At 48.0% G+C, this 24344-nt stretch overlaps 1 protein-coding gene across 9 annotated transcripts in view; it reads left to right on the top strand.

Moving 5' to 3' along the window:
* The window catches only part of MSI2 (musashi RNA binding protein 2), a 212300-nt gene that overhangs the window by 61536 nt on the left and 126420 nt on the right, over positions 1 to 24344 (top strand). For all 9 annotated transcript variants that reach the window (XM_065695193.1, XM_065695195.1, XM_065695192.1 and 6 more), the window contains one exon: positions 14618 to 14710. In XM_065695193.1, the coding sequence (XP_065551265.1) occupies positions 14618 to 14710 (93 nt within the window). The remainder of the gene's footprint in view (positions 1 to 14617; positions 14711 to 24344) is intronic.

Below are 24344 nucleotides of genomic sequence, written 5' to 3'. Positions count from 1 at the left end.
TTGCAGACCAAGATCCCCCCCGTATTCTTACACTGTTATTTGAAGGCACCAGCTGTGAGCCTCTGTACCGTTCTGGGTAAGGCTCACATGAAGTTCTAATTAGCTTGGGTGAAGAGAAATTCTGTAATTGATTTAATGTACAAACGCCCCTCTGCTTTCTTTGGTTTATGTGCTGGAAAGATTGTATTAGAAATTTTCTATTACAAGGGAGATTTAAATGAGGTTTTAGGATTTTCTTGAAATCAAAAAGTGCCTCTAAACTATCTAGATGAAATGTACTATTGATACTTCACTATTTCAGATAAAGCAGATAATAAACCCAATATTATCACTGTTATTATCATTAGCTTAATGGAACCAGTCTCTGGTGGTGGTATTGATGCAGTCGGAGGTGACTCAACAAATCCAAGTGCTCTTTGGTTCAGCCAGTCACAAAGCACAGTCCCTTTGCCATGAAGGTTACAGCACATGTTTCATTGCAGAGGGATATAAAGTGTTTTCGTCTGCATGCAGTAGGGATTCATGGATGTAGCATCCTGTTTGTGAAATGCAGCCTGAGGTTCATGTCGTGGTCATTCACCGAGACCGAAGCAGGAGCCCAGCTCTGCTGGTGATGGCTGCTGAAACGTGAACAAAGTAGGTGGTAGTGCTGTCAGTCATGTGTCCTCTGAGGCATGGCCAGGATGGCCAGACTCTGCTGGTGTCACTGTGTCGTATGTTGGCGGGTGGTTTTGCTGGTGGTTAATACATTGACCAGGTTTACCCTCGATGTCCCTCGAGGGGCAGTGTGCTGGGTAGCAAACTCAGTGTTTGTGGTTTCTGATAAAGGTACTTTCACCATCAGATGTGGACACTGTGAAAGTCAGGCTGTTGTCAAAGAGCAAAACTGAACTGCTCCAGGAATGGACATTTCCTAGGAGGAGATCCCAAAGCTGAGATGTGTTTGATCTGCAGCTGGTTGCAGACTTCAGTCATCCTCTCCTGGTTTTATTTCCTCAGAACATTATGGGATTTTCTTCTGTTATCACTTTCCCACAAAATTTCCTCCAAAGAATGACTTTTTTCTCTCAGAAAAAAAGAAAACATCAAAACCAAAAAACCCCAAGCCCACAGGGCTTTGCCAGAAAGCAATTTAACCTGCTCTAGCCCATGTTGTTTTATAAAGGGCCGTTAGTTAAGCTTCTCATGTTGCAATGTGCCCAGAAATTCCCTTTTGGGCTGTGGTGGAGATATGTTGTCTTCAATGCTTTATGAGGTACAGCACTGGTCGTACGAGCTTTTTCACTTGGGAGATGCACTGATGGATAATGTCCAAAGGACTTTGCCTTTTGAGGCTGGTGCTGCGATCAGCGGATGCTCTCAAATCAGGACCTGCCAGGTACATGTTTCTGGCTCAGGAAATGATCCTTTTCTTTCCCCATTCCCCTTTCCTGGTCCATCTTGCATTCATCTGCAGTGCCACTCGCTTCGCTGTCACTTCAGTCTTCCTCCCAGTTAATTGACTTGGGAGATGATGCTAATTTTCCCTGGTTGGGGCTGCCACCTTTGCTTTCTCCTCATCTCGCATGCACATCCTCTCTCTTCACCTGGCTCCTCGGTTCCTAGAAGTCTGTAGGCAGATTCCCTGTGCTGCACAGGGAGAAACCCAGCACGTGACAGCGGCTTCTGCAACAAGTGGTTGTGTCTCTGTGGACTGGCTTTATCCTGGAGGCCAGGTTTCATTTCTCAGCGCAGACATTACTGTCAGCAGCAGGACTCCTGCTCTTTACCTGTTCAGAGCCTTTGGTCTTTCCTCCTACCTCTATCCCTCACTCATTTCATTTCTGTTGTTCTTCTCTGCATTCTTTTATTGCATGCTGCTTAAAACCCCATAGACTCGAAGCACCCCCAACCTCCTCAGGTAGCTCCATAAGAAATACAGCAACCCTGATATTAATACCTGTTCTATCAGGGATAGGCTGTTAGCGCTGGAAATGATCTCTCTTCTCCCCCAGTACTTTACAGATGAGCACTGAAAAGCGTCTTTATTCAGTTTGACTGTTGCTATTATGTGGCGAGGCATTCAATAAAAGTTGTGATTTATGAGATGTGTGTGGCCGTTGTTGTTTTTTGCTCTGTCATCTATCAGGGAGAAGAAAAGCCAGGCCTGATAATTCTTGGCACAGAGCTTTTTCAGTTAAGAATGTCAGCTGTCAGCCTGTCAGGAGAAGTTATTTCTCCGGGTTTGTTTTAAATAGGCAGAGATCCTGCTTCTTGCTGCGCCCCGTTGATAAGGGAGCGCTTTCTGTGCTGCTGAAAAGTGTGTCCCATGGCAAGGCCCTTAGTGCATACCCACTTCAACTTCCCTAGCTTTGTGTTTTCAATGTGTGACAGCACTTGATTGCTTAATATAAAAATGCATTCAGTGGCTCTTTTGCAGCTTTTCTGTGGGATCTTTTCGCCTTTCTCTCTCACTGAATGCAGTGCCCTTTTTTCCCCCCAATCTCTGTGACTAGGTGTTTTAAAAGTGGTCTTTTGCAAAATATGTGCGCATTAGATAATGCGGTGTTGCATAAAAGCTCTTTCATATTTTGGGGGGCTTTGTGCATGCATAAAGTAGACCTAATTGAAGGCAGAGGCTGTTTGGCACGAATGCGAATACAAGGCTGGGGGGCAGAGGGGAAGAATTATGTTAACTCAGGGTGGTGGGGTTTTTTTTTCCCTTATTAGTTATTTGCAAAAATGTCTCAAAAAGTCATTTTGATGCAGCGTACAATAGTATCACAAACTTGTGCTCTGCATCCTAAGTGCCTGGTTAGAGCACAGTTAGAAGCTGAAATCATTCCTCGATTAGTCCCTGGAGTCCTATCTAAGTCTTTAACTCTCAGCATGTGGTCTGTGATTTAACAATGGATGAAGGATTGCTGAACTCGAGCTGAATGTATAACCTGACATTTCCAAACCTGCAGCCCCTTTGCTTTCTCCTCTCCCCTTCTTCCTGGAGAAGATCCATCAAACCCTCGCCGCAGCTGGCAGCGTATTTGCCTGCAGGGCAGAACTTTGGAGCTGGGAAGAGTGGCAGACCACGGTTCATGAAAATGGATGGGAAACCACTATCAGACAGAGGCAAGGAAGGTGTCTGTGCAGTTCTTGGGCATTGCATTAGGGCTGTAAGTTCTCTTGGAAGGCAGGAGGGAATTGGTCCTGCTGTCTGCATGCAGCTGTGGGTGCAGCTCGTGATGACCTCCTTATTTTGATGCTGTAAGCCTTCATGTAAAAGGAAAACATTTCCCATGCATTAATTCAGTCTGGACAGCTCATTTACATACTTCACATCAGTTTAAAGATACAAGGCTGGAGAGGTGGGATGTAAACCTCTGAGAAAGGTTTTGTTGTTAACCTGCATGAACTATTTTGATGTACAGCACCACGCACTTAGCTTATAGATGCTCTCATGGTTCATAGGTTATTTCTGACAAATGCTGGCGTGGTCTCCAGCCCTGTGTCTGGCTATGGGAGTCCAGGCACAGGGCTTCTACCTTACATTGAAATTCCCAGTGTAGTCACAGACCTTGTGGTTCCTTGGGAGGGATGAAATCCCCCCCAACGCTGTGGTGTTCTCTCTGTGTGCACTTTGGGACTTCAAGCTGAGGGAGGTTTCTCCAGTGCTAGGGGTGACCTGCTGGGGAGGGAGTTGCTGCTTCCCTCCTGGCACTGTGTCCTCTGCATCCCTCTTCTCCTGCGATAGAGTTTAAGCTCCCATTGCAGGAGGTAGCTCCAGAGGTCTTCAGCTCAATACCCAGATAGCAGGCAGGAGGCACATGTTAATGGCCTTCAGATTTGGCTTGAGTCAGACTACACAAGCGGCTGTTCATGGGAAGTTGTCCCAGCTTTTCATGTCCTGCCGACCTGGAAAGCCGCTCATCTCGGTGACTTGGCCTTTTAATGTGAGCTTTTTGGCAGTGTTATAATGATGTAGGTACTTTCAAGTCTGTAAGTGTATTGAGCTGTGATAGTCTTTGATACTGGCAGAGTTCTCGTACTGGGGAGGGAGTGTGATTGCAGCCAAATGCTTATTTTCAGTAACAGAATTATTATTGGAGACCTTTTGGTATTACAGATCAAGTGAGAATGAGTCCCTTCATCATAGCAGGCATTGCTCTGGGAGCCAGCAAGGTACCTACATGGGACAGAGCCTTGGGGGGAAGGAGGGAGCCAGCATCCCCTCTTGCGATCCTTCAGGAGGTAGGAGGCTTCAGCTGGTGACCGAAATGCCACAATTCAGTGATTTCTTTGAGCTCTGCAGCTCTTGCAGCCCCAGGGGGAAAAGGAGATGACAGGACTGTCAAAATGACAACAGTTTTCTTTTAATCCACTCCCTGTGCCAAGTTTTGTGAGCGCCGGAACACAGGGAGCCTCGAGTTTGAGAACAGAGAGAGAGGCGCAGGGCAAAAGTGCCTGCGGTTTTGATGTCCTGATCTGCAGGGAGTTCGTTCTTGCTGATCTCACCGGAGGGCCAGGCTCAGAGTGGAGGTGTTGCCCAGATGTTCAGATCATTTGCATGCTTGGCTGACAGGGAGCAGAGTCTGTGAGCTCTGGTGTGGTTTGCTGGCTCCCTGCCTCCTGTCCTATAGCTTCCCCTTCCACATCGTTTCTTTCCCCCACATCCTCACTTTGCAGAGGAAGCTGTGATGAGGCCATCCCGAGGATCAGTCAGACCAGGGTTGCAGCGCAAGAGTTGGCTTGTTCTGGTGGATGAAGTCTGCCTGAACCCATCAAGGTCTTGCTTGGAGATGGTCTCATTAAAGCCCGGGTGCTGAGTCACTCGGTGTGTTCTGCCATCCAAATGCTAATGTATAAACACATCCGTTTGCACAGAATCTCTTGCCAAGTACTTGGGTTTACAATGTTAACAGCTTTAAATAAATTCTTCCTGGAGATAACTGATTTATTAGGCTCCTACCCTTCTGAAGGCAGAGCTAGTCACAATTAACAAACAAAGCAGCGTGAGGCAGTTATCATTCTGGGTAATAAATCTCTCAGGGTTGGGTACCACTTGCTAATGGGCTTTGGAAGTGCAACTATACGTCAGTCAGAGCGTGCCTTCAGCCTGGGCAGCGTGTGCGTGTGGTGCAGTAGCTGTCAGTGTGCTGCAGGGTGATTGCTGTTTGTGCACCCAGGGGTGTGCTTTGGGGGGGTGAGGGGTTTGTGATCAGCAAGAGGAAGCTCTGCGGTGGGTGCAGGGTCCGTCCCTGCTCGCTGCTGGGGTTGGGTTGGGTTGGTCGCATGTTGTGTCTTGGCAGGACTTGTAGGTGTCAAAACCAGGGATCTTGCTTCAGTGGGGTTACTGCTGCAGAAGGGCAGCGGGTCAGTGGTTTCCTTTAATGAACAGAAGTGTGTGGGCTCCGGGGCTCAACGTGCTGTGGATAAATGAGGCAGTTTGATTCCTTTGCTGATGCTCTTGTAGGACCCAGAGCCTGGAGAAAGGAAACGGCTCTGCACTGGGAGTGAATGCAGGGATTAACTCGGCAGATATCTGCTCTTTCTCCTCTGCTCAGGGGTTTACCAGTTGCCCTCGGTCCTTACTTCCATGTTGTTTATATTGATCCTCCCCTATTCCTTGGCCACGTACCTCACACTTACCCTTTTCCTGCCCCTGTGTCTCAATGCCTCTTTCAGCCCAGCATCCTCTTCTGACTCTCGGTCTTGATGGCACATAGCTAAGAAATGAGCCCTCCAAGTTCTGGTCGTAGTTGTTGTTGTTGTTCCCTGACAGCATCTTTGGTTGGCTAAATACCAGTCCAGGACCTGTTAGTGTGGTTCCCAGCGCTGGGAGAGATTTCTTGCCGGGTTTGTAAGAATGATGTAAATGGATCCGACATCCTGGCTATAAAACATCTGTAACATTACACATTTAGTTATGTTACTAGGGACTTGAGTTCATTTTGATGGGTAATATTTTATCTGCTACTTTCCCCCTTCTGAAAGCAAAGCTTTCTGTAGAGGAGGATTTATAGAAATATATTCCCAGCACAAAAAAAAGTCCTGCACATTAAGACGTTGGAGTAAAGGAGAAATAATGTCTTTTTGTGGAGACCTTGCCTGATTTATCTCTTGCTTGGTACTTTGGTGTGACCTTCCTAGCTAGGAACAATATCTTTTTATTCTTCCTTTAGTAACAATAATGTCACTAACGATGTCTTGCACTATTCCAGCATCTTCAAATCAGCCTTTCAGCGGGTTGGATGTTTCATGAGTGAAGCCTCACGGGCTCCATTGAGCTGTGGGGGGATATTTTTGTTCTTTTTGTGGAAATCAAGGCACATCGCACTCGATTGTGCAACTTACTCAAGCTAATGAGGCTTCCCCAAATGCTGCGCGTTAAAATGTGTGCCTAAATGCTGAGCCCTGCAGACTCCAGCTGAGCTTCGCCCCAGACTCTTTGATACATCAGCCCTACGGAGACTGAAGTGACTTGCCCCGTGGTCAAGAAGTGAGTAAACATCACACAAGGGAAGGAAGCTCTTGTAGCTGCACGGTGCTGCCTTTCCTTGGAAAAAAGTAGGAATGTTTTCTCTTGTCTTGCTTCCACTCTTCATTCGTGATGCTGCTCCTCAGGGGCCCTTTTATTCCTAGTCAAGGGTTATTTGATGTGCTTTAGAGCAACAACTATGTTGCTTTCATAATGGCTGGTGGGTTCCCTCCCTGGCAAGGGAAACATCTCTCTTTCGTGAAGGCAGGAGTACTGTAATTCCTGCAATTCACCAGCCCATTTGTGTGGGGAGGAGAGAGGAAGCTGCAGCATTTCAGAGAACGGTGGAAGTGTTTCAGCAGCAGTAATAGGCAAATCTGGACATTTTGCAAGATTTCAGTGGTCTCGCATCAGAGGAGAAGATCACCCTTGTGAAGAAGCCAAGCAGCATGTTGCATAGACATTAGCTTGACTCAGCAGATGAAGTAAAACTTGCTCATCAGTAACTGATTGCCATGTGCATCTATATTATGTAGATGAAATTAATCAAGGCTAAGGGTTAAAGTTTTCCATTTGTTCTTTTCAGAGGAATCATCTGGAGTACGTTGGGAGGGAGGTAAATTGCTTCACGCGTTTCTCTTCCCTTCCTGTGAGTTCTCCTTGCTTGAGCAGAACATTATCTAGAATCTTACCAGAGAGCTCTCGTCACTGATTTGACAGGGTTGTCGTGAGGAATTAGTTGATACTGACTTAGAAGTATTTAAATTATGTTCTGCTTTGTGCACTGTAGAGGCAATAAACTTCTCTTTGGAGTGACCTCAGTGCTTGGAGCTGGGAGAATTTATAAACTCCCACAGAGTGCCTCTTCTCAGCCTCTGCATTGGGCTGTGCCATCGGATTTTGTTAAATGCTGCGTTAAACCTCCAAATGCATTTCTCCCTTCTCCTTTTTGTGAGCGCATGCTTAAAGAAAGGGTCGTTACCACCACCAGAAAGGCCATTGTAGCTGTAGAACCACGTGTGTTTGGGCATACTGACAGGGCAAGCTGCTTGCATGCTCAGGGAACGGCTGCTGGAATGGTGTAACTGCTTTCTCCGTGACGTGGCAGTGTGAGTTCATGGGCTTGGGAAGCCCACCTGGTTGGGGGACAGCAGCCCGTGGTTGAACATGGCTTTGTCTGAGCTTCCCTGGGCCATTTGATGCTCAGCCTTGGGAAGGGCTTGAGGCTGGCGAGTGGCACCACAGCTTTTCAGGTGTGGGCCTTTGGGATCAGCTGTCTTTGGAGCCTTCCTTCACATTGACCTTGAGCATGCCCTTGTAAACGTGTTGTTTCACAGTTGGAGGACACAGGTTTTCTGGTTGTATTGTGGGTATGGCACATGACGGTTCTTTCTAGAAGAAGGTAGAGTATAAACAGTGGAATTGATGAACGTTGTAGTGCTCACTTAATGCTTGTGTCCCCATCAGATACCGCTGCCACGTCTTTGAACGCGAGGTCCCTGGGCACAAAGCCATCTCTGCCTCTTGCCTGCACAAGGTGAAGTTTTACCAGTAGCTTGTAGATTTAGGACTGGAGTCTTAATTGCTTCGCATTGGGACCTTTGTCCCTGCATTACATGGGCATTGCAGAAATCCCCCCCCACCAGTGCACAGTCACATTGGGCAGTGCTCTGCATCTGTAGTCCTGAGGTGTGTTCATTTAGAAATAATTATCCTAATTTAACCTTACTGATGCAGGTTTTAAGCTGAGGAGTAATCAGGCCTTAGAGGAGCTGTCTGCACTCAGCTAATGTGGAGAGCTCCCTTCCTCCCCATAGTGTGCGTGAGGAGCTAAAGCAACCAGGGGGACTGACATAGCTGTGTTCCCCTCTTCCTGCCTCTGAGCCTTACTTCTGTCACCCATACAAGAGTTAACTACTAGAGCATGGTGGAAGGGAGCAGCCCTGGGGGATATGATATAACTGGTTATAGCAGGGCTGTGGGGTTATGATCTATTCCTGCTCTCCGGAGCGGGGGCAGTTTGGCTCAGGTGGTTTTGCTGTATCTTTTGACATGAAGCTTGGTCTGGGGCTGATTTTCAGGAGATTGGGTCTGCTATGAAGGGAGCTCTTCGTGGTGGTGCGTGTGAATGGGTTGCTGTGCCCAGGGTGCAGGGGGTGGCTTGCAGGGTGCTTTGGGGAGGGTATGAGATGCTCCCCCCTGTTCCCAGGGGTAGGTTGTGGCCTGTGGTGGGCTGCTGTTGGTTAACTGTACCTGTGAGTGGATGAGGGGCTGGTCCTGCCGGGGGGACGCACAGGAGAGCTCAGTTTGGTCGTGGCTGGGGAGATGTGCAGGAAGGGCTGTGCTGGACCCAGGCCAGGTTTGCTTGTGAAACTCCACAAATGGCTTCAGTGAGTGCTGCCAATTCAGTCTGTCACAGAAAAACCCCTTTGTGTGTTCTGCCTCCTGCTGATGCCATGGTCATGGAGGGAGAGAAGTCAAACACCAACCCAAACCTGACCCTCCCAAAGGTAACAGCAAAACCAGAGACACCCAAAACAGGGACAAAGTCAACGGGTTTGTTTATGGATGGATATGGAGAAAACAACCCATCTGTATTGTCCACAGCAGTCGGGGGAACTGATTTAGCCAGCTGGGAATCTGTGCTGCTCCTCCGGATCAAAGAGCCCTTTCATTCCTGCATACCTTCCTATAGCTTGAGTTGGTTCTCAGGGGATGGCGTTAGCTTGCACGGGGTCAGGCACAAGGTATTTGCACTGGTTAAGTCTCACTGAAATCCTATTCTGAATCCTTGAGGCATGTGGCATGTAAAGCATTGCTGCCTTTGCACGGGATGGAGTTCCTCTTGCTGTTGGGGAGCTCGAGGGTCTCATGTTTGCTTAGCTGATGGTACACGGTCAGCAAAACACATCCATCATTTGTCAACCATACAGTAATGCCTGGGGACAGGGATGGATCCTGGGTGTTCTCTTGCTGAGTGCAGGAAGGATGTCAGCTTTCAGCACATGTTGCTTTGCATCATGTTTCAGTTTGGGCTTAATAGCTTTTTGGAACTTCCTGCGAGGATCCTGGAAGCCAAAGGGAAAAAGCCTGGAGAATTCTTGCTTATGGTTTGTGCTCTGCCAAAGCAGCCCAGCAATTTAGTTAACAAGAGCACTTCCCCTGTTGCATGAGTTATTGTTGGTTTTAATTAGAGGTAATGCTGTAGTTTGAATGTACAACACAATGGGATATAAAATGCAGTTCAGCATATATAGCAAAGATGATTTTTCCCAATTATAAACCTATTCAGAAGGCAGATACGTTAGAAATGATGAAATGTCAAGCTGCAGGTTAGGTGAGCAAGCTGGAATGCGCATGCACCCATGCATCCATGGGGCCCTACAGGAAAGAGGGAAGTGCTCTGGAAAACAGGTCTGTGTGCATAATTAGCTCAGTCTGACATTAATGCTAGTTTCAGCGCCTGTGATGCAGGTTCACTCGTAGTACCCTGGTCCACTTGTACCACACCGAGAAGCTGAGGATGCGAAGCTGCAATGAATTCCAGAGGGTGCGCACCAGAGCCGAGTTCCTGCATGGGTTTCCAGGGTGTTCTCCAAGCCTCGCGTGTGTTCCTTTGCTTCAGTGCCTCTTTCTGCGTCCTGCTCATGGAGAAGGTGCTCCTGGTTTAAGTGGAGGCTTGGAGAACATCCTGTGTTCCCAACTCCGCTGCTGTGTCACTTCTTAACTGTATCGCACCTCTGGATAACCCATTCTCAAGGCACATGCCTGAGATGTGAAATTCTGGGAATTCTGCAAAGTATTTCATGAGCTTATACTCCCCTTTGGTCATTTTTAATGGTTGTAATGTCCGACAGTTTCAGTGGGGAAAGAGAAGCCACCAAGAAGCTAAGTTGGTACCTGAGTATGTGGGGAGTATGAATGGAAATGGAACTGGAGGCTCTGACTTTGCAGAACTCCAGTTCCTTCATTTTCCTTGAGCGGTTTGGGATTAGCTCATGGAGTGTATTGATGTGTTTGGGGCAGGATTTTTGTTTCCAGACACTGTGTCTTCAGCCTGTGGCAGAGATTCCCCCGATACATCCCAATCCGATCTTAATTACAGCCTTAACCTTGCAGAAAGTGGCATAAAATCAGAAGACGCGTCCTGCTAAAGCAGGGTGCTGGTTTCCTGCTTCTGCACCACCCGGAGCGTCTGCTCGGCTTCAGAACGCAGAGGTGAATGTGTTTCTCAAAAGCCAAGGCAGTGAAGAGCTCGTCACCTTGACTGGCTCTTCACAGCAGTAGTCACACGTGTTTTGATTAACTGCAACCCCAGCACAGCACACAAACAAAGCAATTCTGCAGGTACTTACAATTAACGGGCTCTGTAACCAGCCTTAGATCTCACTTGTCCCCTGTCGATTCCTTCTGCAGCGAGACAGAGACGCCTTCGGTATACAAAAGCTTCAAACCCATCTAAGATCTCCTTTTGCAGAGCCCTGTGATAGTGAGTGATAGATGAATTACCCTGCAAATCCCAAAGAAAGACGTGAAGCTGGAAGTGGTGTGGTTTCGGTGTGACCCAGACCTCTTGGAGTCATTCATAAAACACGGGCTTGTGATTGATTCACACAAATCACTTCCCATTGCCCAGACGCTGCTGTTCCACCCCAGGCAAGGAGCAGATGGAGCCGCTCTCTGAGGGGCTTGAACCCCAGATCACTGCGGGTGACTGAATCCTTTTGCTGTTTGTGGGAGCCCCCCCACTGCAAATGACCTCCAGAAAGCAGATTGTGAATTAACTCACAGGGAAAGGTGAGGCTCCTCGGTGGCTTTCACTGGGGGTCTGCAGGCTGGGACCCATAGGTTAGGTTTTTTTGTTACAATAAAATAATTAGAATGAGCGTTTTCCTTAGATATATACATAAATGTTTTTCTGTACTTAAACTTTTTTCTGTACTTTTTCTGTACTGTTTTTTTTTGTCATAGATTTGCTGATTTATTTTCTGAGCCAAATGAGAAACTTTGATTTTAAAAAACCTTCAGTTTTTAAAAGAGAAACTCCTCGGTTGGCTCAGTGTCTTGTGCCTCTGATCATTTGTCATCTTTAATGGTTATTTCTTCCTAATATCTAATCTAACTCTCCCCTCGGGCAGGTTAAAGCCTTTCCTGTTGTCCTGTCCCTACAGGCCCTTGTCCCAAGCCCCTCTCCAGGTTCCCTGCAGCCCCTTTAGGCACTGGAGCTGCTCTCAGGTCTCCCCTTCAGGAGCCTTCTCTTGTCCAGGCTGCCCCAGCCCAGCTCTCCCAGCCTGGCTCCAGAGCAGAGCTGCTTTAAACTTGTTATTGGTGATTCAGTGACGGACCTCACAGAAGATGCAGTAAAATCCCGGAGTTAGGGAGTACTTGTGGGTATTTGTGCTGTTTCTTGAATGCTCTCTCATATTCGGCCAACGTGTTTGCAAACCTTTGGCATTAGACTGTGCTGCAAGGCTCTGCGCTGTGGGTCTGGTGTAGGGCTCTGCGGGATCTCTGCAGTGTTCACCCCGGTGAAGCCCTGCCTCCTGCCTCCTCTGTTGGGCTGGCGAAGGAGGATTTGCAGGTTAGAGCAGGACTTGGAGGCTTTGTTTCCAGCTGGTCCCAGTCCCGCCGCAGCCATCTAATAAGTGCAGAGCGGTGAGGCTGTACCAGCACAGACAAGTCAGCAGCGTGCAGCAGTTACGTTGGTGTCGGAGACAGCACCGGGGGCTTCCAGCACAGACAGCAGCTCCTCTGCTCGGCTGGGGCTGTCCTGGGTGCCCTGGGCTCCATCCGAGCTGAGCACGGGGCTGGTCTCACTGCTGGCTGTGGGCAGCCCCACGGCACCGTGGTGAGATCCAGATCCGTAGGGGTAGAATGGTGGTTTTCAACCCCATGCGTGTGTCTTGGCCATGTCTCCTGGGCTGATCGTTGGGTTGGGGGTGAGAAGAGGACACCATGGTTGAGTCAGATGGGGCTGAGCCCATGGTGGGTCTGAGGCACGTTGTTACCTTGTGCTGTGGGTGAAGGGAAGGCGATGAATCCTCCCGCTGAGGCATGTCAGGATGGGAGAATTGCCCAGGCTACACGTTACTTGTGTTCCTTTGCTGAGGGGAAGACGTGTACCAAGGCAATTGAGCCGTCTCTTCAGGAACAGGCAGATTGTAAAAGCAGGCTTAATTTTGTGCTTCACTTTTGTACCAAAGAGCTGATTTCTGAACCCATTTCCCAGCCCGCAACACATCTCAAGGCATTAAAATATTGTGAATTTGCTTGTCATTGCCAATATTTCCTTTGACTGAAGCTATTGAAACAAAGTAGGGGTTTTTTTCCTTTCTTCCTTAACCTTCAATCTTGCCTCTAAAAGAAGGCGCTCTTTTCTGTCTTTCTTGGTCAAATATAAAAATGATGATAATTTCAAATATTGCTTTAGAATAATTGCTTTCCTCCCCCTTTTGTATGACAACAGAAGCTTGGCCTGATCTTAAATCAGATGCTGGCAGGCAGAGGGCTCTTGACAGCCCTGCAAAATCCTTTAGTTACAAGTCGGCTTTAGCCAATTCTTTATTTGTAAATGACAATTTTCTACAGAAAAATATATGCTCGGGCTTCAATTTGGGAGCCCAGATTGCGGCCAGGGAAAATAATTGAATTTTTGCACTGGGTTTTTTCTGCCTTTTCTTCCTAACTTAGGAAAAAAAACCTCAAGTGAAGCTCTGTGGAGCACGGTAGGGGCTGATGGAGGGGAAATATCCACCCCGCTTCATCTGAGCAGCAGTGGAGACAGCGGCGATGTGATGTTTAATGCGTTCTGCACTCAGAGTGTTTGGGGCTCCTGCTAGGTTTTGGGGGGATGGCTCGGTTCTGTGCCTGCGCTGCGCGGCACCGTGCGTCACAGAGCCTGGGGGCGGTTTGGGGAGCCCCATTGCTTGCAGTGGGTCTGATGTGTGTCCGGCCAACTGCCCTGTGGTGTTCCCTTTGCGTTGCTTCAGCATCCGCTGGCTGTTGTGTCACCAGGCAAGTCCTGGTGCCGCAGTTAGGGGGCATTTTTTGCCTCCGGTCTTTGTAAGTTGGCTTCTGTTGTACAGAAACCAAACTCAAGTGTTCTACTGCATGGATTTGTTGTTGATGTGAGTGTTGGCTTCTTGAGTTAGCAGTCAGCGTTGTCTTCAGAGCATCTCTTATGTGGTCGGGGAGGCTGCTAATGAGCTGTCTCCAGTTGTAAGGTCGCTGCCTGCTCTAAGCTGGAGCATTTCCCCTCTGTCCAAGCGTATGGGGATGATGCCAACCCCGTCAGAGCATGGTGACAATGTTGTCCTGGATCTGCCTTGATTTAAGGTGGCCCACAAGGGTTAAATGGTTTGGGATCAGCCCATCAAAGACACCAGCTTCCACTGGCCCTGTTAGAGAACTGATTCCTGCCCATCTCAAAGGGCTTTGGGTTGTGGGTGATGGGTTATGTGACCGAATGTTCTTTGTAGGGAGTCCAGCATCATCCCTGCACTGTGTATGGACCAAACTCGGGTGCGTGTGGGTCAGCAGGAGGAGCTGGGTACTCAGGTGGGGTCTTGGGGAGCACAAAGGAGTTTCTGATGGGCCTGATCCAGCCCTAATGGACAGTGATACCATAAACATTTTGGGTGGAAGGTGGTTCGTGGCAGCTGGAGGAGCACTGGGTCAGCTGCTCTCACCATCTTCCTTAATGTGATTGTTTCTAAAGTAACCGTGCAAGTTGTTTTTAAACTGACCCATGGAAACTGGATAACACAACTCTTCAATTCGATGTAATCACCTTTTGCCTACCAAGGAGCATGCACTCTGCCTTTAGGAGGGGAAATGGCTTGTTGTCTTTGAGACAGCAGCTATGAGGATACCGCACTTGGACTCCTTCACTTCTCTGCATTGAGAAGCACAATAAAAAGCACTTATTAAAACTAAATATCCAGGGGCTAAAGTTGTTATGGAGAGGCTGTGCTCAGCCGTGCCTCGGATAAAACCCGAGCAAGACAGAGGGGGGAAAGTATCTAATCAAATAGAATCTGAGCTGCTCTGTGAAGGAATATTCCCATTAAGTGGGTTAGGGATGGTATCTGAAGACTGTTCCTGTTCTGCACGTACTGTTTGAAATAACCTGGTTAAACCATGTGCTTGTCTTGTAATTTCTTACAGATGGTCACAAGAACAAAGAAAATATTTGTAGGTGGATTATCGGCTAACACGGTAGTGGAGGACGTAAAGCAATACTTCGAGCAGTTTGGCAAGGTAAGGTCCTGCCCCAGCGCGCGCGGCGTGGTTTGAATTCCTGTCCTTTGCTTTCTTCCTCCTCTCTTTTTGAAGTGTGGCTTGAAAACAAAAGTGCAGGGAGTTCTGTGCTCGGGGGAGGCCCGGTTTGGTGCCTTGCAGGGTAATTTGTTGTAACCTCTGGAATCCCTGTTCTGTTCCGTGCATGTGTACAACGTTGCCAATGCTGTTTCATTAAGACACTGGGAGGTGAATCTGTGTGTGTGTAAATCAGCCTTCTGTTCAGCCCTGACTGCAGTGGCAAAAGGAGCAGATAGACCTGTTGGAGGGAGCTCATTAGGTGGTGAAAATGCCTGGAGGAACCAGTGAATAGGCAGAGTAATGTGGAAGTCGCTAGAATATCCATCCCATTTCTTATTTAAACATCCTAGTGCAAGATCCTGTGGAAATCTATGTCGAATCCTGACATCATTTAAAAGAAAGCGTATGCACAGCAGGGATCCTGACCCTTGCCAGAGTTGTCCTTTCTGTGATGGAACAGCTCAAACCCCAGGCTGTGACTGGGGCTTAGTGCTGTCACCTTCCATGGAGCTTCCTGGATCCCAAGGCTTTGGGATGCTTGGTCAGGAGTCCAACAAGGTGAAGAGCTTGCAGAGCCATCTGCTCCAAGAGCAGGTCATGGTATCACCTTCCATGGAGACTCCTGTCAGCCCCACTGCCTGCGGGGCTCCATACAGCTCAATTCCTATCTCTTAAGTACACCAACTGATGGTTTGGGTGCGTGATTGCATGAAGACACAACAAGATATCCCAAAGCAAAGCAGCTGCCATTCCTTGTAGTTCATGTATGTTTCTCTTATCTGCCCCCACAGCCTTGGTTGCGCAGTGCTTTGCTGGGGCTGAGGGGGTGAGTTTATCAGTGATCACTGTGCTGGAGTGATAGTTGTTTTGCAAACCTTTCATGTTATTTGCAATAATAATCTTCGATTCTGGCAGGATGTTTACAGCCTGCTGAGCCTTTTATTAAAGGATTACACGAGCTTTTGGATGTTTCTTCTGTAGTTACTTCTAATTGCAGAACTCTTCTAACCTGTATTTTTGAAGTTAATAATAGTTTCAATAGAAGTGCTTTGCATATTGTCTGGATGCTGCTTTAATATAGCCTTTTTAATTTCACCATCTGGTAGTTTCATGCTTGCAGTTTTACAGTCCCTGAGAATGCAGACAGGGAGGCTGTGTTTTTCAGGAGTGACTCGTCATTTGGGACACTTGAGTCCTGCCTTTCTTGAGGTGGCTTGAAAGGGGTTTTCCTTTCCAAAGGCAGTGCTTTTGGAAAACCAAGTGGTTTTTTTCAAGTGTCTTAATTTGAAGGCTTGAATTAAGGTGCTGAAAATAATTGCACAAGGTGTGATGGAGGCTGGAACCTGTTCCTCTGGCAGTCTGTGCTGCTGGGGCTTTGTGGTCCAGTCCATAGAGGCCAGCTCCTGTAGGACTCAGGCTCGCAGGGCTTGGTCCCTGCGATACCAGATGACGTTTTCCATGTGGATCCCTGTTTGATGCTTCCCTGTTCTAGCTTGTGAGGAGGAGATGAGTTTGGTGAGGTCGGTGATGTTTTGAGGTGAGGCTTCTTGGCCCTGTCACTGTGTCTCGACCTCGCATACAGGCATTCGGGTTCTCTCTGCTGTGCTTTGCTGTTCATCAGCTGAGACAGTTTGCGTTGTGGGGTGTTTCAGCTGCTTCTCCCCAAGGCTCTGGTGGTGGGGAGATGCCGAGCTGGTTAATGACCCGAGGAACCTGTGGTCCAGCTGAATTAGAAGACTCATTAATGTGCTGCAGTGGGTGTGATGTTGCATTCAGCTATAATGACCCAAAACTGGCCCTGTGGGACCTTCTAGGAGCTGCTTCCTTCTCCATTTGCTTCCCCACCTTTCCTTGACTCCCTTGCTCAGATTGCAAGCTCTTTGTGGCAGGTACTGGTGATCCATCCCTGCACTGCTTAGGGGACAAGCCTCGCTCTCCAGTCCAGCCATTGCAGTGCAGACAGGGCATGGTGATGGATTAGCAAGGTTTGCATTTGCTTAGCACCTCCTTAAAATAAAGCAAATTGCATTAGCTAAGGTGCAGAGGAGCCGCCCATGTTTGATAAGAGCATCTCAGGTGACTTGCTCTTTGAAATGCTGAGCTTATTTATTGGTGTGGAAAGAATTGCTTACCTACTGCTGCGATTCTTGAAATCCTGTTTGTACTTGCTGCAGAGAAGAGCTTTGCAGCCAGGGGAGGTTGTTTTGGTAACTGGATGTAGCTCTCAGCATACCCGACGTGTTTAGAACAGCTCCCAGCTTTGGGGCTCGCTCCTTTAACTGGAGCTGGCAGGAAAGGACGTGAAGTGTTGAACTGGAAACTGCAGCTTTTGGGGAAGTAAATGCCAGGATCTTTGTTTCCTCCAATAAAAAGTGCTTTAATGAACCCTCTTCCCTGACTGCACCACTGAAAACGCCTCCTGTGAGAGCACCAAAATACGTGGTAATGAAAACTCCGGAGACTTTGATTGTGAAATTCCTGATAGTTATTGTTATTTCTTTCTATAAAGCCCAGGATCTGCAGGAGTCCCAGCTTTGATTTCAGGAAGATGGGCATCCCTGGCTGCTGTAAGCTGTGGAGGAAAACTGGGGAATCATAGAATCATGGAATGGTTTGTGGCTGAAGGGACCTTAAAGCTCATCCAGTTCCAACCCTTGCTATGGGCAGGGACTCCTTCCACTAGAGCAGCTTGCTCCAAGCCCCATCCAACCTGGCCTTGACTGTCCTGGTACCTGATCCCGGTAGTAGAATGCAGTTGGTTCTGTGATGCTCTGTTATTTCAGTCAAAGATGTTTCTAACATTCTGGCAAACAACATAATTCATCGGCGACATCACCCATCTGCAGCGCTGCCCTTGTGCTGAGTGAAAAGCTGGCTGTTAAGACCAGGTTGTAAATGAGGAAGTGATGGAAGTGAGGAGATCCAAAGGGAAGCTCAGTGGGGCTGTGCTTCCCTTCCCTCTGGAGAGGCCCCAGGTTCTGCCTGGAGCCATCAGCAGGTCTGTGGCTTTCTAGAGGTGGAAGCAGAATGGTGCTGGAGGAGATCAGGATGAGTTGGAGCATTTCAGGCTTATGGTATCATATAAATAAAAGGGCAAAAAGAAGCAAGAGCCTCTGAAAGCCTCACCCTGGCTGTGCCCAGCAGAAGAAAGCCCCCAGCCACTAAGGAATTGCGCTTCTCAGGACATGAGTGTTCTGCACCTTTTCAGCTGGAAGGGACTGAAGATGAGGGGGTTCTGAGGGTCCGTTTTTACTGGGTAATGCTCCCCTTAGAGAGCTCCTGTGAAAGTTGTGCAGTCCTTAGTTTGCAACTTGCAATTATACTTCACATGGCGAACTGTGTAATTAGTTTGGAAGACTTATGCCTAGTCATTGGTTTATCCTAATCGGCTTTGGCTTTTCCCAACAACAAAGTGAGCTTATTTTCCTAAGCTGAAACAACTCTGCTCCCTTTGTTCCTCTCTTTTATTGTCTCATTCCTTTCATTCTGTTTTACTGCCAAAGTTTTGTTTCATTAGGCCTACAAGTCATTTCCAATCCAGTGGGCTGCTACAATAAGGCCTTTATAGCTCAGCTGCCCTGGTTCCCATGTCCCTTCTGGGCTGGAGCCAGGACTTGCTGTTTGACATGGGATTTTAACCCTTTCACTGCCCCAGCACCCCCTTTGTCCTTATCAGAGAGGTGAAGGCTGGGATCAGGGTGGACTGGTGGGACCATGGGATGAGCCCATGGACCCAAGCGGTCGTGTGTGACTGTTAATGGATGCGTCCATGTGGTTGGGCTCCAGGTACAACGTTTGGACCCAATTACCACAAACCAATTCCAAGTAAAATTCTTCGTGCTGGAATGCTGTAATGAGCCTTGGTGGGAACAGCCCTCTGAATGAAAAGGCCACTGTGTCCTTGCAGCCGCTGCTTCCAGCACGATGGGAGCAGGGCTGTGTTAAAGGTACGTTTCAGTTGTCTTGAGCTATTAGATCAGCCCGTGTATGAGTGGTCGCGTAGAAAAAATGCTGCTTTGTTGTGTGGGAGAGAACCCGTTCAGATTGATACCCTTGAACAAGAATGGTGATTTGTAGATGAGATGTGGAAGTAGTTCTGTGGGTAAACAGTAGTTTTCCATACTGTTACTTCTAAGTGCTGCAAGAGCAGTGCTGCTGCTGGTGCTTCCAGCTGCTTTCCTCCTCCGAAAAATCTCAAGCAGGAGCGTTTGCCCTGCTTTCGTTCCTTCGCAGCAATCCTAAAGCAATTCTGGGGGAAGGGGGCTGTGGCACTTGCTTTTTACTGGGGATTTTCAGATGGGATCGGAACCAAGCGCTGTGCATGAATCCTGTTTTCTGTTCTGGCTTGCCACGAGGCCCCCAGACAACTTGCAGGCGCGTTTCAACTCTGCTTGGAATATGTTGCTTCCTCGAGAACGGCTTTTAAGGTTTGGGAATTTTGAAACAAGGCAGGATTTCACAGTTACCTCTCTGGATCTGAAGGGTTTTGTGCAGACACTTGTTATTTCCTGTGAGACGCAAACCAGGCCAGTGGAATAACAGCATCTTGCTTATGATGATGGGGCGGGGGGGGTGTGCTGTGAAACTGTTGAGCTTCTGAAGGCTTGTTGTTTTCTCACCTCTCCCTTCTATAGCCAGGACTTGCTGTTTAGTGGCAGTTGAGCAAGTGAGAGGAGAGTCACTTCTTTGCTCCAGGCTCAGCTGAAGCTGGAAGCAGCGAGGAGCTTGTGGACATAAAGTGTGAGAGTGAGAGTTTCTCCTTTGCTTGTCCATCCCGACACGCCATAACGCAGACAGCAGTGTAAATAGGGAGCAGTTTAACCTCTGAAGTCTGTTGTAATCGGGTGCCTCTGCTTTCTCTGTGTGCTGGGAGGGGAAGGTGTGATCCGCGCCGAGGCGTTGAGCCCCATGGGGTGGTTTTACATAACGTGCTTCCTACGTGCTTTCCTCTGGCAGCTGTGAAAGCATGGGAGAGAGAACTCCTCCTTGTTTGGCAGAGCTGCCTGGGTGTGAAGGAGTTAATGCGCCCTCGCTGCATTAACCACTCCAGTGGTTTACTTTTCCCTGAGACCTTGAGCCTGGCCTCTGAAGATGTTATTACAATAGAGTTGTTAGCATGAGAAAAGGTGGTTTTCTCGCCATGGGTTCATTTTGGGGGGATTTGGAAGTCTCTGTGAGCTGGGGCTAAGGCCAGAGTCAGGAATTCTGCTTGTCTGAAAGTGAAAGCTCAGTTAATTTAGCCTTGGCATCCAGTTTGAATTGTATTGTTAGGTCTGGTGGACATTGATATGTAGATTTAATGGTCAATGGGATACATGGATGGTCTGTTCTTAACATATTTGCTTTGCAGGAGAGTTGGGTTTTGGTCTGACAAGTTGTTAGCCTTTCACGTTTTCCAGCACCATATTTCCAGGTTCAGTATTGGTGAATTGGTGGCATTTTATGAAATGAAGGGACAGATCTGGGCTCTAAGTTAATGTTCCAGTCTGCAATAGCCAGAGTTCCCAAAAAGTCTGTGATATGCAGTAAAAGAGAGAATGCGTTGGCATTGTTTTAACTGCTGCTAACCTCAGCGTTCCCTTGCAGAGTGACTCTGAGCTCAAGACCTAGTGGTTATTGCTCATTATATTCTTTTTTCTATCGGCATCATGTACCTTGGGAGAAGCTGCTCCATCTGAATCCCTGCACCTCCTCAAAACAGCGAGCAATAGGCAAGCACATCATCGTTGGCAGCGTCCGATGGGTTTGGGGTGATGAAAACCAGAGGCTGGGGGTGCTGTTCCGTTAGTGACATGGAACAGGGTCCAGCCTTGCTCACGCTCCTGCTCTGCCCTTTGCTTGTGCTTTAAAGTGCCACTGTGTCCAGATTGCCTTATTATAATGTTATGTCCATGATATTCCAAAGGATAATGAATGTTCCTTTAAGTCTTTGCTTTGCATTGTGACAGAGGCATCTGGGATACAGGGGTCCCTCATGACCTAAAGCACTTTGATTGTTCCTCCTCCCTCCCACACCCGGTTTCCTCTTCAGTTCTTAAACAGACTGAGAAACTCGATGGCTGCTCAAAGAGAAGTCGGTGCTTGCGTTCCATCAGCGCACGGTCGAGCGCAGGAAGTCACTTTTTAGGTGGTCTGCAATAAGACACATGCTTTGTGGAAGTGGTTTTGCTGCAAATTAGACGTTGGTTTCTACCTGCACTTTATAGAAGAGGAAATGCTGAGCAGGGTTTGCGGGCACGGAGGCTCTATCAGGGCTCGGCACAGGTTTGAAGCACAGTTTTAGTTCCCTTTCTACTCTGGTTAAATGAAACGGGAGGAAGCTTCTGAGCTGCAGTGCTGTAACCCTTGCGAGGTGAGCCCCCAAGCATCTGTCTTCTGTTTCCTACATGCCACCCACTTGCTGTCTGACTTGGGGCAAGCTGCTTTGTCTTGCCTTAGGTTTCCTTGCCTCTCCTACATGGGGAGCTCTGCAGGGCATGGGAAGTGCAGACAGGCCAACACTTAGGACACTTTGTCAGTGTGGACTCAGTGCAGATGGGCACAGGCGTCCTGGTTGTGTCCGTGGCCATGGTGGCAGCACCCGGGCTGGTTCAGGTCACAGAATCACAGCCTGGTTTGGGTTGGAAAAGATCCCAGCGTTCATCCAGTTCATCCAGTGTGTCCAAGCCACAGGCAGGGACACATTCCCCTAGCCCAGGCTGCTAAAAGCAACCCAGCTCCAAGGAGCCCTAACAGCAGGGCCTTCATCCTTTGCTTAAAATGCACTGATTTTAAGACAACTAGATGAGCTTTCAGGTTCCTTCCAACCCAAACCATTCTAAGACTCTGTATTTCCAATATATGCTGCAAAATTGCATCAGATTCCACTTTAACACTCGAGGTGCAGGCTCCTGGACTCTCCAGGAGGTTCTTTACAAGCGCAGGCACTGGTCCTGACATCCATCAGATGATAACCTGCGTCCGGAACTTGTGTTCTTTGGGTAGCTCCAGCTGAGGGTGCCAGCGCTTGGTCCTGGGAGAACTCAGGTTTTAACACTGGTTCTGTAGGGAAAAAGTAGCAGTGGTTATTTAAAACTTCGTGGGGAGCAATTGGAGCTTGCACTGGGCTGCTCACAGATTTGGGGTGGGCTCACCAGGTAAAGTGAGCTCCTTAAAGCTTAATCAGTTGGAGAGTGTGTTTGATCCTTGTCATCGTGCTCCATAATGAACGCACCAGCATTGAGTGACAGGCTGTGGAACGGGAGGGTTTTTTAAAGGCAGCTCTGATTCTGGGCCCTTAAGAAAAGGGATTTTAAATGTATCCATGAGGAACTTCAGATCAGTTGTTCCAAATGTGGAAAAAGGGCACACGTTGCTGGAAGGAGCTGTAGCATCTTTTCCATGTGAAAGTGAGTGGTACTGGGTTACCCGTCACCCGTCGAGCCGGTGCAGTGCAGGGTGGGACCTGGTGGTTCTTGCTTTGGTTGTGTGCTTGGTCTTTTATTTATCCCTGTGGTTTTCCACGAGGGTGCTAAAACTCCACAAGAGAATTTTCAGGCAGTGCTAGAGGTGCAGTAACCCAGCTTTGCTCGCACATACAACAGTGACGTACAACCAGCTTAATTAAACTCATGCTACTTCTGCAGAGGTAGAATATGCAGTTCATTGACATCCCTCTTCCACACGTGTATCTCTCTTAGGAGAGCTCAGTGCTTCTTTTTCTGGGGAAGAAATGTGCCTGGGAACATTTTTTTTTCCCTACAAAACCAGTTTCTGGTGAAAAATGTGTGTGTTTTGGTGCAGTGGAGCAGCAGCCAAGCGCGGCAGCGTGGTCAGCATCAGTCCTGTCGGTAACCATCCGGTGCTGGGTGATGTGCCAGCCCAGGGAGGGAGAGATGGGGGGAGTTGTGGTGTAGTGTGTGTATTTATATAGAAAGAGGCATGTGGTGCAGTATATGAATTTATATAGATAACTTCAGAAATGGGGACAAGGGCAAAGTAGCTCAAATGAAGAGCCAATTAAGATAATCTAAGCAGAATGGGGATTAACTGCCTCTTAATCTGAAGGATACCTAAAATGCATGTGGCCAGTTTAGATCCATCAAATGTTGTCTCTGTCAGGGACATTCAGAAAGGGTTGGGGGTCAGTAGGAATTAACAGTGGTGCTTTCAACTTATTGTCCGGGGCTAAATGTTGTTGAAATAGTGATCTGGGCTCTGGTGGGTCCTGCCAGCAGAATATATCACAGGATATACCTCTTTGCTGTAATGTCATAGCCGTGGAGGTTCGAAGGGGTATTGGATGTATTGTAAAGTAAAGATTGCTCATATAAAAGGAGTTCACCTTTTGCAGTTTTTCTTTTCAGTGGCAAATCTATCAGGGAAAAAGCTGCTGTGTGTTTTCTTACTTAAAGTGAGTTGCAGTGCCCACCGTGACCTTTGCTGAGGCTCCAATGAGACAGCTTGGTCCAAAGGAGCCAGCGATGCGCATTCGCGTACCCCTGGCTGGTTGTGAAGTTGAGGTTATGTTTGCACCGCCGCTCCAGGATGCGGATGCTAAATCTCAGCCAGCACACACGTGTGCAGGGTTCCACTGAGTATCTTCATGGTAAGGCTGGTGTTGGAGGAAGGGGTGTGTGGTGAAGCAGGCGCTGATTTTTCGGAGCGAGGTCCCTGCGTTGACTCTGTTACTCTGATGAGTGGTTTAGTGAGTTCAGATCGGTGCCATGTTAATTGTCAGGCCTGCGAGGGTGGGAGCAGATTTCACCGGGGGCAATGGAAGAGATCCAATGAATTTCCACTCTGTTTCCCTGCTTGGCAAACCAGCACTTACTGTCACTTTGCATAAATAGGTTTATTTCAGAGGGTCAGCCGTCTCCACTCCCCCCTCTTCGCCTGCCGGCCCACCCTCCCCTGAAGGATAGGAGGCCGACGAGCATTTAATTTCCCCAACAGCAGGTGCTTGTCATCCATCTGAAGATAGCTGCCAACATCTGGTGCAATTGCCTCAGCAAACGCCGTAACAAGGCGGCCTGCAGTTCAAACGCAGAGAGAGCATTGCCTCTTTAATGATAACAAGCTGTTGGCTTCCCCTCGGAGATGAATTCATCTCACAGATGTTTGTCTAGTTTTGGCAATCTTATCACTATAGCTTTGGTGATTATGCTCAACTGGAGACTATTACTATAAAAGAAGTTTGAACTTGTTCCATTTTTGCATTATTTATTTATTTAGCCATTTATTTCTTTGCTTTCTGGATATAATTTGTATCAACAACTGTAACGTTGGGCCCATTACCCAAGTACCCTTATGATTTTGTACTGCATCTGTTGAACAGTAGCTCGCTACTTGACATTCCCCACCGGCAAATGTCTTTCAGCCACGCTGACGTTTCTAACATTCCCCATCAACAGCTTTGTGGTTTGAACCCTCTATTTAACACTACATTTTCTGGGATGACTTGGCTCTCACTCTGTCTCTTCTCTCTAATAAGCTGCAATAGACTTACTATTTCTGCAGAGCAGGAGTCGCCAGGAATGTTCTGGATACTTCCATTTGGATGGGGGCACACTGGTGACCTTGGCAGGCGTTTGTA

Source organism: Lathamus discolor, chromosome 14, assembly GCF_037157495.1.
Source record: "Lathamus discolor isolate bLatDis1 chromosome 14, bLatDis1.hap1, whole genome shotgun sequence".
NCBI classification, from domain to species: domain Eukaryota; kingdom Metazoa; phylum Chordata; class Aves; order Psittaciformes; family Psittacidae; genus Lathamus; species Lathamus discolor.
The sequence above is the reverse complement of the archived record's forward strand: the minus strand, read 5'-3'. Positions and strand labels throughout refer to the sequence as shown.